Consider the following 15,050-nt stretch of genomic DNA (forward strand, 5'->3'; position numbering starts at 1 on the left):
TATGATAGTCACACACAGAGAGAGAGAGAGAGAGTCAGAGACACAGGCAGAGGGAGAAGCAGGCTCCATGCACCGGGAGCCCGATGTGGGATTCGATCCCGGGTCTCCAGGATCGCGCCCTGGGCCAAAGGCAGGCGCCAAACTGCTGTGCCACCCAGGGATCCCCCCAAATTGATAGTTTTTAAATAAAGTATATGGGACTCATGTACAATACAACAGATGTAGACTGTCATATTTTCTCATCCAACCTAATTCCAGGAATATCAGACTTTTTTATGTAGGAAAAAAACTTCCAAGAACACAGAAATATACTGTATAATAGTTTTATTTTTCTCATTTTACTATTTTTACATTTTATGCACAAATATTTTTTATCTGAGTAAAAATAGAAAATAACTGTTTCATGTAAAATTACAAAAAAAATAAAAACCACAAAGAAATACATAATTGTTATTATGACCGTATAAGTGTCTTTATTTAAAGAGTAAAAATGTATGCAAAAATCCTCCTTCCTTTTACAAAAGACTGAGAATATTTTTTTCTGGCAGCAAGTGAAATATCACTGAAATATCAATATTTTTACACCTTCTAGATGTGAAGACATTAAGTTAGTCACAGGTTGTTTTGTAATTATGAATCTTAAAACATTTTTGTGCTATTTCAAAGATACACTAGTTCTTTTTAAAAGGCAGTAGCATAAAATGATGGACATGGAAAACAGCTGACCTCACCAAAAATGTTTGGAGGCACAACCTTTTAAAAAAATGTCACACTTGAGTTTCGTCATTAATGGGAAAAAGAAAACAACTAAACCATTTCTCTAATTAACTGACATGGGTTGATACAAAAATGAATGTGATGAGTTGATACATGTGAAGATCAACGACACATAGCAATCATTTAATGTGTCTGATTTTCCGGTATCAACACAAATTTCCAACTTCAGGCTAGATACACATCAAAGTTGGCTCGGAAAGAACCACACATGGAAAACAAGTTTTAAAACAAAAATGGACATTTCCTTATTTTGTACTTAGAGGGTACAAAAAATGACCAACCATTTTATCTTTCTTCCTTTAAATACACTGTAAATTCCTCTATGGAAAATTTATTCATAAAAACAGCAAAGAATGAATAGCATGAATTGTATTTTCTTTTACAACACAAGTTTTCTTTCAATAAAAGAAAAGACTGCCTGGCTTTCTGATAATGTAACCTTAATAAGAACAATGGAGACAGCTTAATATTTAGGTTGAGAAAACGTAACTCAAGTTTCTTCAATCATGTGGGAGAATCAGTCTCATGACTTCACCTATGTTCTGGTGCATAAAATGATGGTGAAAGATGGAGATGAAAAAGAAAAAAGAAATAGCACCTGTATGAGAATGATCTTTGTTCAAGTTGTAATGGGGAATAAAATTAAAACTGCCAAAGGAAGAAAAATGGATAGAATGTGTCTTTGAAAGAAGGAATTTGAGGAATGCTTAAAGGAGAGGCAGCAATAGTTTGGAGATCTAAAAGAAACGTGGGTTCCTTGCCTTGAAATATATACAAATATATATAATTGCAACATAAAGAAGTCTGTCATCTTTGCTAAAACTTTAAAGTAATGTCTCCCCAAAAGCATTTTAAATACTAAAATAAAAAATTTTGAGCTCTTGATAACATACCAGAAGAATTTACTTCCTTATGTTTTAGAACTATAAGCGACTTGTCAACTCCCCAGATTGTAATATGGTGCAAAACCTTCTATTTAGCCATTTATTTGTTATCTGAACCTAAAGCTTCTATATATATTATTTCATATGGTTATTCTACTCAGATATTCTTGTAGTCAGTGCCCAAAGTAACTGATAGTTTGTCAGTCTATGCTGTGTGTTTATAAAAAGGTAAAAATAGAAGTTACAAGTTTTACTCTTTTTAGGCAGCTATCGCAGTCTCAACGACTTAATCATATAGATGAGAACTGACCCTACACATCGCAGTCCTACAGCACACAGCACTTCAAGCTACGGTTTGAGGTTACCAGAAAAGAAGATCAGAGATCCTTCCTCTCCTGCTGGTTCCTAAGATCCCTGCCTTCTGGCTCATTCCAGACTACTGTCTGGTACCAGTATAGCGACTGCTAGTGATGCCTCAACTTATACCCCTTTCCTCCTGGTTAGTCAGAAGCATCAACTGAGATCTTAGAAAGCTGCCTAGGGGGGTGGGTTTAAAGAAAATGATGAAGGAGAAGGTGCATAAAGTAACATTTAAGAATCAATTTTCTGCTGTAAGAGGATTAAAAGCTTTTTGCCAGTATCTCATGATTCACATATAATACCTTAAAACAAAAAGCAAAAAGAAAAAAAGAAAGCAAGCAAAAAAGACATTTCTAGCCATTTCTGTTTAGTGTTAGCTTGTGATAAGAGTTTCATATATATGAGAATCATATAATTAAAACATTTTTTAAATGAGTTATGTTTTAAAATATCTTTCCTTTTGAATACCATTATATCTTCTTATGTATGTGTATAGGTATATATAATAAAACAGTCAATTGGACATATATATAGATATTTATGCTCACACATATATAATATTCAAAAGGAAGAAATTAAGGAAATGGGAAATTTTGTTTTGAGAGCAGACTGCCTATACTGGAGGTCAGAATTTCCTTTTAAAACTATTGGCGAGTAATTTGCTCTTGTCCTGAAAGGTAAAGTACTGCTGACTGATTTAAAGTCTTCATTTCATCAGAAACACAATGACTATATAAGCTGCTTTTGTATTATACACTAGCAGTATAGGGCAATTTTAAAAAAAGAAAGCAAGCCATACCAAACCAAACTAAACCAAACTTTTATTTTCTGGCTGAGGTATACCTTTTCAGTTTTTTAAATCTCTGACAGGAAAAACAGAGATCATTTCAGAATTTTTCTAATAGTTGGTTTATTAGAATTAAATGCCTCTCTTAAAATAATTTAAATTCTTGGCCTGACATTATGAATAATCTACACAGAAAATCCTTAAAATTAGCTTGAGGTAAGCCAAATTTCAACTTGGATCTCCTTCTGCAGCAATGCTCTTTTGCCAGTTGACTTCTTATTGTCCTCTGCTTGCAAATATATAAATTATTTTAATAACCTGATACTCTCAGTCTAGTAATTAATATTATAATTTTATTTGATATGAATATTTTAGCTCTGCTTGATTAGATGAAACAGGCACACATGCTTTAGCTGTGAAAAATTCCATTTTCTGGTTCTATGTAAAGCAACATCTAAAGCAGCAGAGAGGGGGAAACAGTTATATTTTCAAAAATAGTTACGCCAGACTGTTTCCTGGAGATACTTCATTTATTTTTCATCCTCAGATGCTACTGGCTATTTTTGGTAGGGCTAGACATTAATACTGACCAGTTTAGCTTTCCTGACTGTTAACAAACTATCCCACAATGAACCTGACTTCGTGCTGAAGACATTGTGGTGATCCTTAACATACACATATTCTAAAATATATGCTCAAAGTAAAAAGATCCAAATTCACAAGAGTATGAAATATTTATAAAAAAATCATGCATCAGATTGTACAGTCTAGAAATAAAAGATTCAAATTCAGTAATAAAGGTAAGAGCAATACTTGCTCTAATTATTTAAGAAAGACCTCGGACTCCCAGAATGTCCTGGGCTCAATTATCCTTTTCCGTCTGCAGAGAAGCAGTAGCCAGGGCTACTGCTGTGACTGGCTGGGCAATCCCATGAAGCTGCATCTTTGCAAGTTTCTTCTGTTCACATTCTGTGACCAAACGGTTCAACTCTGCTGCACTGTATCCAATAAGAGTCTTCAAGTCACAGACAAACTTGTACACAAATCTCTTGCCTTGAACTTTACAAATCATGTCCCCGTCATAATAATACCTTTAAAAAGAAAAACACATTAGGACCATAGAAAAAATACAGAATTTGGACTTCTTAAAATATTTAACAGATTCTTGCATAGGCAGAAGCCTAGTATTGTATCTATACCAACATCAGTTAACACTGAAGTTATATAGAAATATTTAATGCTACCATCCAAGGAAACTTCAAAACATTAATCACTAAAATTTCAATATTCAGTATTCTAAAACTCTATATATTAAATCTTCAAAATGTATTTCAACAACTATGATAAAATACTGATTTAAAATGAACATTATTAAAACAAAGAACTTGAAAGCAAGGGCTTGGAATCAGAATGTCAAGATTCAAAATCCAGTGTCTCGACTTTGTGATTTTGTCACCAAAGGGAAGTCACATTTTCTCTAAGCTTTTATTCGTCATCTATACAATGAGGTTAAAAACAGTACTTACCTTCAGAGAATTGTTGGGAATTAAAAGGGTTATCTTTGCAAAGTGCTCACTTAAGCACACAATGACTGGCACATAGCCCACTATAAAATATAAGCTATGTTAATAGTTAAGAACCTATATAAAAGGAGACAATTTTTAATACACATATTCTACAGACTGTGGGAATCTTCTATATGTTGTAGCCACGCCTTCACCGTCACTGTTTTAATGTGTAAAGGCTCTCCTTTCAGTGAAATTCAAATCCAAATTCAAATCCAAAAGGGAGCCTCAAAAGTGTAAGTAAAGGGCTAGAAGGACAGAATACAGAACACGAGGAAAGAGGACATCATAAAGAAACAAGGTTTCTATACCTACACAGACAAATCTAGAAGTCTAGTTTACTGTTGCTATGTATAGAGTAGAAATAGAGCTGGATTTGTATTTACTTTGGAAAACAGACTTTATTTACTGTTACGTGCTGCCAAGTCCAACAAAAGGAAAAAAGGTAAGTCGAGACTTTTACAGATAGGAGGATTAAGCCTTTTATTATTTTTTCCCTATCCCGTGAAGTCTTCATTTTAAAACTGCACTGCCTGTCAGTACCAATTTGACAATGAGCAGTTATGAAAGGAATGACTATTTGCTAAAGTACCAAAGTGGTATAAACAACTACCACATTTAGCAAGATTTTATTATAAAAGTCATTCAACTTAATCAAGAGTCCATTAATGAAAAGGCTGATCCATATGCAGGATATTAAGTCACTTTTCCTAAATTTCAGAATAGCAAAAGTCTAACAGTCAGTTATGTTCACTTTCTCAGTGAGAGATACAAAACACTGGGCAGAGTTCTTGTGTTTTCTTTTGTGCCAATTACATTTATATAGAATTTAGATCTTACCCACAAACCACCAATTTCCTGTCATCCAGTTTAAAATGAGATTAGTATAATAAAAAAAATGAGATTAGTATTTCAATTTCTTATGAAAAATTTTACATAGTATGTAAGGCTATAACAGACCCTTGAGAAAAAAGTAAAATGAAGAAAGTGGTTTTATATTTCAAGGAGGAAAATGGAGTTGGTATAATCTTATGTCTCTTAGTAAGAGATGATAAAGAATACAAGCATTAATTTTTAAATTTACTTAGTATGCCCTTCAATCTAGTAGATGCATCATACAACCACATTTAAGAACATTCATATTTGTACCCTCTCTAAAATGAAGTAGTAATGTAGTTCACAATATCTGTACTTTCATGCACATGATCCTCTCTCCCCGCTGTTTTGAAGCTTGTATATTTTTAAGCCTTTTAAATTGTGAAATAGATTTCCCCAGAATCCCTCCAAGGCCCCTCCCAATCACTACCCTGCCTCACTCTAAAAGGTAAACACAATCCTGTTCCATGATGGTGGTCATTGCTTGTCACCCAAATATGTATCCTTAAATGATGTAATTTACTTTTTCTGTTCTTGAACTTTACACTATTAAATGCATTCATAAAATATATACTCTTTTTGGTGGGTCTGATTCCTTCACCGAACATTACATTTGTGAGATTTGTCTGTATCAGTGCCTGTAGCCGCAGTTCATTTCCATGGATACAGTCTACTATTGTTTACCACCATTCATTTAGTCACTCTCTTGTTCATAGGTATTTGGTTTCTGGTCTTTGGATATTATAAATAATGCTGCTATGAGCACATGTGTGGACATATGCATGTGCTTCTGTCTGGTAAATATTTAGGAGAGAAACTCCTGAGTTAAGAGGTTATATCCCCACCCCAAAGTGTACAGGCATTCCCCGCTCCTCCACATCCTCATCAACACCTGGTACTGGGAATCATTTAAATTTTAGCCACCCTGAAAACTGTGTTGTGTCATTTTATCATGGTTTCCAAATGTGTTTTCCTGATTACAAAAGAGGCTGTGCACAGTGGCAGTCAATGGCCATGCGTATAATCTCCAGCTGGTACTGCCTATTCAAGTCTCTTGCCTATTTTTTTCTATTTCTCCTACTGATTTGTACTTCAAACATGACTTTTGTGTAAGGTCTGTGGCTTGCCTTTCACTCTCCTAATGATGGTTTCCGTTGACCAAAAGTTCTAATTTAAGTGTAGTCCAATTTCTTGATCTTCTCCATCAGGTTTAGTGCTGTAGATTGTTTGATGTCTTTCCTCACCTACTGACATCATGGAGATATTCCTGGATGCTTTCCTATTTTACTTTCCACATTTATAGCTATAAGCTACATGGAACCAATTTCTAGTATATTATGAGGAAGAGGTGGAATTTAACTTTATTTCCTATGGATAGTCAATGTCTCAGCTCTGCTGACTGAAAAATGGGTCTTTCCTCATGTCTTTTCCCCATGCCATCTTTAAGTCAAATACTCTTATATTCTTGGTTCTACTTGGGCTCTTTATTGTAATCTGTGATCTATTTGTTCTAAGCAAACAACACACATGCTATCGTTGTAGGTTTACAGAAAGTTTCAATATCCTGGAGAGCAAGTCTTTCTGCTCTGTTCATCTTCTTCCGGTATCCCTATTATGGCACTTTATATTCCCACATATACAAATTTCACAATCCACATGTTAAGTTCTACAAAAAACAAAAGAAAAAAAAAAAAAAACCTTTCTGCATTGAAACTTCTATCAATCTGGGGAGAAGAGGCATCTTAATGATTAACTCTAATAATTTACCTGTAATTTTGAAGGGACTTGTGTATACCCAATCTTATCAACTGCCAAAAATGACAGTTTTAATTTTCATTATACGGAAAGGATCTTTAAATAGTTGACAAAGTATGTGAGACTAAATAAATGATAAATACATTGAAAATAAAGCATTTTAGGGGCACCTGGAAGCTCAGTTGGTTAAACATCTCCTTTTAACTCAAGTTATAATATCAGAGTCCTGGTATTGAGTCCCGCATCAGGCTCTCTACTCAGCAGGGAGCCTGCTTCTCCCTTTCCCTTTGCCCACCACCCCCATCCTAAGTTGTGCTCTCTCAAATAAATAAATAACATTAAAAAAAAAAAAAAAAGCAAGCATTTTAGTTACTTATGAATGCTAAGGAAACCAGTTATTTTGGAAAAATAATCATGCTAAAATATGTAACAATACTTACATGATAATGATCCTAACAATGAAAACTGATATTACCACAATCTCCATATAATTACGTAATTACATTATGAAGGGACAAAGAGAATGTGTGTAGGGATGAGAGGTAAATCACAATCTCACAGTGCGAAATTCACAATGCCCAAGCAGCAGTAAAAGCATATTACTTAGAAACAGAGATAAATTACAGAGCTATTTTATACTATGTTCAATCTTCCAAGAAAGGACATTAGCTCCGTGATATTTCCATATATCTTGCTTTTTAACTTAAATGCACATACTGAATTTCCATCTCTGTAGTAAGAATAATTTGAGTACTTATGTCAAAAAAAATTCATATTACTTATGAGATGTTACAAATAATTTTATTCTATTCCAATTCAAACTGTGTAAAGGTTGGATATTCAGATTTAGGCAGGCTGAAGGGGGAGAAAGAACAGAGAAATGGGTTGACATTTTGCACCTAGTTATAAAAAACAAAATATATGCATCTTTGCTAAAATTTACACTCAATTCACCTATACAAATAAATGATAGCATCTTTATCTGTTATGCAAATAACAAAAAATTCAGAGATTAAACATGTAAGTTTTTTAAGATTTTATTTATTTGAGAGAGAAAGAGGGAGAGGCAGACTCGTCACTGAGCAGGGAGCCCAATGTGGGGCTTGATCCCAGGACCCTAGGATCATGACCTGAACTGTAGGAAGACGCTTAACTGACTGAGCTATCCAGGTGTCCCTAAACATAAGACTTTTTAACAGAATAATATATGCTTTTTAATGAGATAAAAACAAATAATCTTGGAATCATCCTAAAAAGAAAACAAAACAATGTGCCTCAAAGTTAATACTAAAGATCTTTGTAAAAGTCATTTTTGGGGCGCCTGGGTGGCATAGTCAGTTAAGCGTCTGACTCTTGGTTTCAGCTCAGGATGTGATCTCAGGATCCGGGGATGGAGTCCCACCCTGAGCTCTGTGCTGAGTGCAGAGTCGCTAAAGTTTCACTCTTTCTCTCCCTCAGCCCTTCCCCCTACCCACATGCTCAAGCGTGCACAAGCTCTCTAAAATGAATAAAATAAATCTTAAAAAAGTCACTTTTAACACAAGTGTGAAATTTTTAGCTTTTTAAAAAATTAAATAAACATCTTATAAACAAATCTTTTAATGTTATATAACAATATTAAACCTATAAAAAGCCATTTTTAAGAAAGGCTTAATAATAAAAGTAATAATCATAATAATGATAAATGCTTACCTTAAAGCACGACTGAGTTTCTCATAGTTCATTGTAGGCTTATTTTTACGTTGTCCCCATTTTTGCGCAACTAGTTCAGGCTGATTTAGCTTAAACTCGCCTTCATCACCAACCCAAGAAATGCAGTCTCGAGCATCCTTGTCAGTAAGAAGTTCTAGCAAAAACTGCCACAGTTGGATTTGGCCATTGTTTCCTAAATTGACAGAAAGGACAAGTGTTGACCACAGTGTTATGGGTTAATAGCAGGCAAAAGGCAATAAACAGGTTCTCTGGTTCATCCCTCAACCATGCTATAAACAAAAATTCTTATAAATGCCATTTACATACTGCCAGAGAAATAATCCACATTCATACTTTCATACAGTGAAACAGGACAAAATATACGATTTGACAAATTTTATAAATAACGTAAGATAATGCAAAAAAATACCCGTTCTGTTCCCAGGTGAACTTCTATCTTCTCCTGAAATCCTCGGAGCTCTTTGTACTTTCGCTGCCTTTGCACTGCTGTTTATGACTTTAATGGTGGTTGGGGTAGCAGACTGCACTGATGCTGGGATAATCTGCACAGCTGCACAGAAAAACAAGGGGAACATTTTTCCTTTCTAATACAATCCACGAGAAACATTACTGACAGAAAATGCTGTTAGTTTCATTAATGCCCCTCCAGTTATCTCAACAAAAGGCCTTTCAAAAAAAACTTACTCCACAGCAGTTTTGAACAAAATTACCAAATAAGTTCTGAGGATAAGGTACGATGTTTTCATCATGGGTTGTGAATCTGAACTGCAGGAATAAGAGTTGGTCTTATTTTGGATGAACTTAGTGGTGTATATACGTTAGACAAAGAATGGTAAAAACATTGCTTTAAGAGTAATTCTTTATTAAAAGTAGTTTATCAAATGCTGGGAGAAATGTGGACACATAAGAACTCACATGCAGTACCGGTGAGAGTACCAGAGTCTCCCCCCACTTTATGGAAAGCTGTGCTGGTGGTCCCCAGTCAGGTTGCAAGGGTGGAACCCCTGCGATAAACCAGAGGATCTCACACACGTTCTTACAAATACTCATTCCATGATATTCAGAGTTTGAAAAATAATAGCAGTGAAAATGAGTGAAATCAGACTGCAAGTACCAACATAAGTCTCTGTTACACAAAAAAAGCAAGTTATAAAAATATGTGTAGTTTATTTAATCATTTTACCCAAAAAGTTTAAACAAGGGTAAAATAATGCTATAAAGCGTGGTTGCCTAGGTGGTAAAAATATAAAATATACATAGAATAATAAACATTAAATTCAGAATAATCATTTCAAATGGGATCTACAACAGGTAAACTTGATAGTTTTAATTCTTATGGTGTACACAGATGTTAGTTATACTTTAATTCTTGTTATATTTAAAATATTTCATAAAAAGTTTAAAAATTAAATTTCCTTTTTATTACCTTGCAGTGCTGAATTAAAACAAAATTTCTTACTGACAAATGGGCATATATAATGGGCATGAGTACTCACGTTGATCAATTGTAACTATCTCATTCATCTGTTGTTCTTGGCTTGCCAACACATCTGAAGAATACACAAAAATTTTTGTTTACACTTAAACCCAGAAATGCAAACTCAAGTTAGTAAAACTCAATCTAAGTAACCAACCAAATAAACAAAAAAGCAAAACATTGAAGAAAACTTACTGGCACAATCTCAAAAATACTTGATAGTCACTTTGCAAGGAAAAAGATACTTTAAGAGAAGTAGCCAATGGAGAGGTCCAATTCTTTTAATGTTAAGTTATTCAGAGAATCATGGTCTTCTAAACATAAATCTCTCTATTTATCTGTATGAAACCATTTAAAAACATGGAAATCTTCAAGATCAAATCAAAGTTGAGAATGTACATCACACTGAAATTATACATTCATAGATATACATTCTCAGTCAAGATGACTGAGAGATCTTCAGAATGTACTATTCTAACAAACTGAAAAGTTTTGAATAAAATCACTTAAACTTTTTAAAATTAATTAATTAATTATTCATGAGAGAAACATGAGAGAGCGAGAGAGGGCAGAGACACGGGCAGAGGGAGAAGCAGGCTCCATGCAGGGAGCCTGACATGGGACTCGATCCCGGGTCTCCAGGATCACGCCCTGGGCTGAAGGTGGTGCTAAACCACTGAGCCATCCGGGCTGCCCTCACTTTAACTTTTAAAAAAAAAAATATTTTATTTGAGAGAGAGAGAGAGAGAGAGAAAGGGAGAGGGAGAGAGAAAATTTCAAGTAGACTCCGTTCTGAGCAGGAAGCCTCACGATCTCACATCCCTGAGGATCATGACCTGAGACGAAATTAGGAGTCAGATGCTTAACCGACTGAGCCATGGAGGCACCTGCAAACTGCTTTAACTTTATAATGCTCCTTAAAGATAGCTAAATTTTCAATAAAATTGTAGTGGTCCTAAATGTCACAAGGGAACAAAATAATTTAACAATGGCTACAAATCTAGCTCTCAACATCAGAGTTACACTGTAAAAGTTCCTAATATAACCCTTTAGAGGTTATATTCATTCCATGCCTTCCTCATCTGTTACTGTTCCCTACTCAAATGCTATTCTTTATTTCGTAAACGAGAGTTCCTATTTCCCTAATACTATTAGGGAAATACTATTAGGGAAATACTATTCCTATTTCCCTATTTCCTCTAATACTTCAGTCTATTTATTTAGGGCCCATCATAGATTGGATGCTTTTCTCTTGAAGCTGTACCCACCAGCAACCTCCTGTGTAGTTTGAGTCCTAGTGCCTGGGTCCTGAACACAGTTCTACTTAGGGTGCCATGCCAGGAACCAGTTCCAGACACACAGAGCTGGAAAGGGCTGAGCAACTGAGAAGAGGTCTAAACCCTATCAGATGAGGGCTTTCCTTAGGGGTTTATATAATCATATGGGACTAGCCTCAGACAGATGCTGGTTCTGATCTTAGCACTCATTCCTGGCTCTGGGACTTTGGTAAATTACTCAATAAACTTATACATTAATTTCCTCAAGTTTAAATGAATTATCCCCATCTACCACCTAAATTAGCTGTTACAAGGATTAAAGGAAAATGTTTTCAAAAAGCACAACACCTGAAACCTTTCAATAAGCTGAAGATTCTACTGTTTCATTCCTCATTCTGAGCATTCTCTCCACTTCAAGAAAATGAACAGATCCCTTCACTCCCTATACTAGGAAAAGGTTCTGGATGAGCTTTAAAGATTGATAAGTGCTAGGAGAACCAGAAAGAGACAAGAACAATAAAGTGCTGCCCTGGAGGAGAGTGCAAAACTCCCCAATTTAAGAAAAATTATACTGGAACCTAAGCAAACTATCTTTGTCCTAATCCTGACAAGTCCCTACAAGGAAACACTTCAGCAAAAGTGACTCACATGTTAAAAACCTGAAAAAATGCAAGAGTTTTCCTTATTTATTGGAAAAGCTCTGTAGAAAATAAAAACCTGTGAAATCAAAGGACAAAACTTCAACTAGAACATTTATTTACCTAATAAGAACTGGAAATAAATCTTGTAAATGTAATGAATGCAGTAAGACTTTCAGTGTCAACAGACACTTTTCACCTCTAATATTTAAGAGATTCCATGAAAGAAACTATAAATATAATCAATGAAGGAAAGCTTCTCCCTCGAGCTCATTTCTTATTTGGCAGCAGAGAATGCACCTCAGATGAAAACCCTAAGCCTTCAAATACCTGTGGAAAATCCCTCCAACCAGAGATGCTCCTTTACTGGGCGCATAAGAGAACAGACCCTACCAGTTACTTTTTTACCCATAACCATTACAAAAACAAAGTCAGCGTCTGTCCTGTTCACAGATTCTGAAAAGTATGTGGGTCTGGCTAGCATTTCTGGCCCGCAGAATGGTGTTAGGGAATAGGATATTGCTGCGATATTTTAACAGATAGTCACTGAAATACAAGACAGATTAAAATTCACACAAAATAATTTACATTTATTTGAGCTTTTTTTTTTTTTTTGATCAGTTAAGAAGTTTCTAATTTCTTTATATAGTCAATCATAATAATAATGTCTGTGGAGCCAACATGGAAACACTTATAACCAGCTGACTTCAATTCAAGACAGAGGACTGCATACTTCTTTCTCTCTTAAGATCCTATTCAATTAAAAGGAATTTTAGATGATTTCATTGAGGGAAGAAATCAGTGAACACTTTAAATTTCCAGAAGATGAAGAGTAAATAAAAGAACTGATGAAACAGAAGTCAATAAACTGGAATTTACAAAGAGAGCTAAGTGTGGGCACAGAATCTTAAGAAATTGGATTCTCATGTTGTCAGTCTGGTTTTGAATTCTGACTGCCACTCCCTAGCCGTGTACCTTTCTGGAGCTGGCTCTGTAAGCCTCAGTATCCTATCTAAAAAAATAAGGAAAGTAATGATTTGGGGCATTAGCAGAGAGATTAAGTGAGATAATATATATAAAGCTCCCACACAGCCTTTAACAATTAATAGGTGCTATTATTGCTATTATCACTGATCACAATGAACAATGAAGACAATGTTATAAAGAAATAAAGTTAAATTCAAGCTAGAGTGCCAAATAGATAATAATTCAAATTTTATACATTTTCGGAGAAGTTCCAGATGACTCCACAGAATTTCTCCCCGAGGGACTCGCTGAAAAAAGTCTTCTTGGTTGAGACTGCATAATTCTCTTCCGGAAATGTTGAGCGTGGTCAAGTCTATATCAGTCATGCTGAATTCCTTCATTACCCAAACCACCCAATGCAGGACTTGGTCCGTGGACCACTGTATAGGATCTAGAGAGAAAAACAGTACCATTAGCCTAGTCCTATCTTAGATATTATATAAATTCAGTTAATTTGTCAATATACATACACACATATATGGACAAAAATCCAGACAGGTTTTTTCCCAAGTGAAATAAACTCAAATGAAATAAAAAGATTTTTAATACTCTATTTTCTCCTCAGCTCCTTTTCAATTTTTCAATCTAAATTTTTAATGAATTCACCTGGTTTTACATCCGTTAGTATGGATTTTTATCAAGAAAAACCATGTAAAATTACTCTCCAAGGATCAACTCTAAGAATAAAATATGTGATTTTTCTGGAGAATGTTATTCTCTGTGATTATTATTCTCTGTGATTACTCTGGAGTATGTTATTTAAGTTTGAAACATTACTTTTTAGCAGTGTATAATTTGGTGCACTGAAAAAAAATAAACTGTAAGGAGTTTCTGAGGAACTAAACTTATTTCTCAAAATGTGTACAACATAATCCTTTCCTTTTTCTTCTAGTAAAAAGCTGGTGCTCCTGTATTTACCCTTTAGCAGCACTTATAATACAACATGCAAATTGCATGTTTACTCAGCTGTCTTTCCCTGCAACACATTAAGGTCTTAAATACAAGGACTGTATCTTATAAACCACTGTTATCTTTAGAATTTACCACAATGCCTCATACATAGCATAATTTGTTAAATCTATGAAAAGTAAATCCAAAAAGTCATTTTCTTCATCAGTTTTTACTATCTAATTGAATTCACAAATAAAAAAGATGGCCAACATGTATATATATTTCATTGTATCCCTGGGACGTAACAGATTATTCTATCCAAATAAATTTAATAAATACTGGCTGACTTAATTTTGGTATAGGTATTTCTGCATGAAAAAGATGATCTATCCAAAGAGTATTGGTTACACACCCTTAAGATGCATGCTATTTAACTGGAATATGTGGGACAAAACAAAAACAAAAAGAAAAACAAAAACATTTAGGTACTTATCAAGAACCAAGTGATAATAAAAAAGGAATCAAACTTAATATAGGATTGATAGCCACATAACTGATTTTTAATTTGATCTTTTCACAAAAATGTGAAAGGGAAGATTCTGAGAAGATGGCAGTAAAGTTTTTTAATGCCTCTGAATGCACACATTAAAAAAACCCACTAAGAGCAAGAGAGCAAAACCAAAAATCCATGTATATTTACAATAAAATCAGGTGACAAGATATCCCCATGGAAGCCAAAATACATCCAGGTAAAGACAAAGCAGTAACAGTTACAGACTTTCAGGGCAGCAGTATCTATTCAGAAGAAGGCAAAGGGGGAATGAAGCAAGAGCCATCTGACCCATTCTTCATTCTGAGCACAGGAGAACCCAAGCACAGCCAAGAAGTTTTCATTGAAAGCAGAATAGTCCAAGCTAATAGGAGGAGCTCAAATAGTTTTCCCCAATCTAACAACAGCTGAGTACAAAGGTCATAGTAAGGCTTAAAAGGGGTTGGAGCAGTGCAGCACCTCTGGGTTTTTCAA

General features: G+C 34.7%; 1 protein-coding gene across 7 annotated transcripts in view; it reads right to left on the reverse strand.

The window, feature by feature from the left end:
- Positions 1-309: 309 nt before the first annotated feature.
- GABPA (GA binding protein transcription factor subunit alpha) overlaps positions 310-15,050 on the reverse strand; it is a 36,432-nt gene continuing 21,691 nt past the window's right edge. For all 7 annotated transcript variants that reach the window (XM_025995681.2, XM_025995680.2, XM_025995678.2 and 4 more), the window contains 5 exons: positions 13,332-13,526; positions 10,214-10,267; positions 9,127-9,267; positions 8,697-8,889; positions 310-3,899 (listed from right to left, as the gene is read on the reverse strand). In XM_025995681.2, the coding sequence (XP_025851466.1) occupies positions 3,671-3,899; positions 8,697-8,889; positions 9,127-9,267; positions 10,214-10,267; positions 13,332-13,526 (812 nt within the window). In that variant the 3' untranslated portion in view covers positions 310-3,670. The remainder of the gene's footprint in view (positions 3,900-8,696; positions 8,890-9,126; positions 9,268-10,213; positions 10,268-13,331; positions 13,527-15,050) is intronic.

This window comes from Vulpes vulpes, chromosome 15, assembly GCF_048418805.1.
Source record: "Vulpes vulpes isolate BD-2025 chromosome 15, VulVul3, whole genome shotgun sequence".
NCBI classification, from domain to species: domain Eukaryota; kingdom Metazoa; phylum Chordata; class Mammalia; order Carnivora; family Canidae; genus Vulpes; species Vulpes vulpes.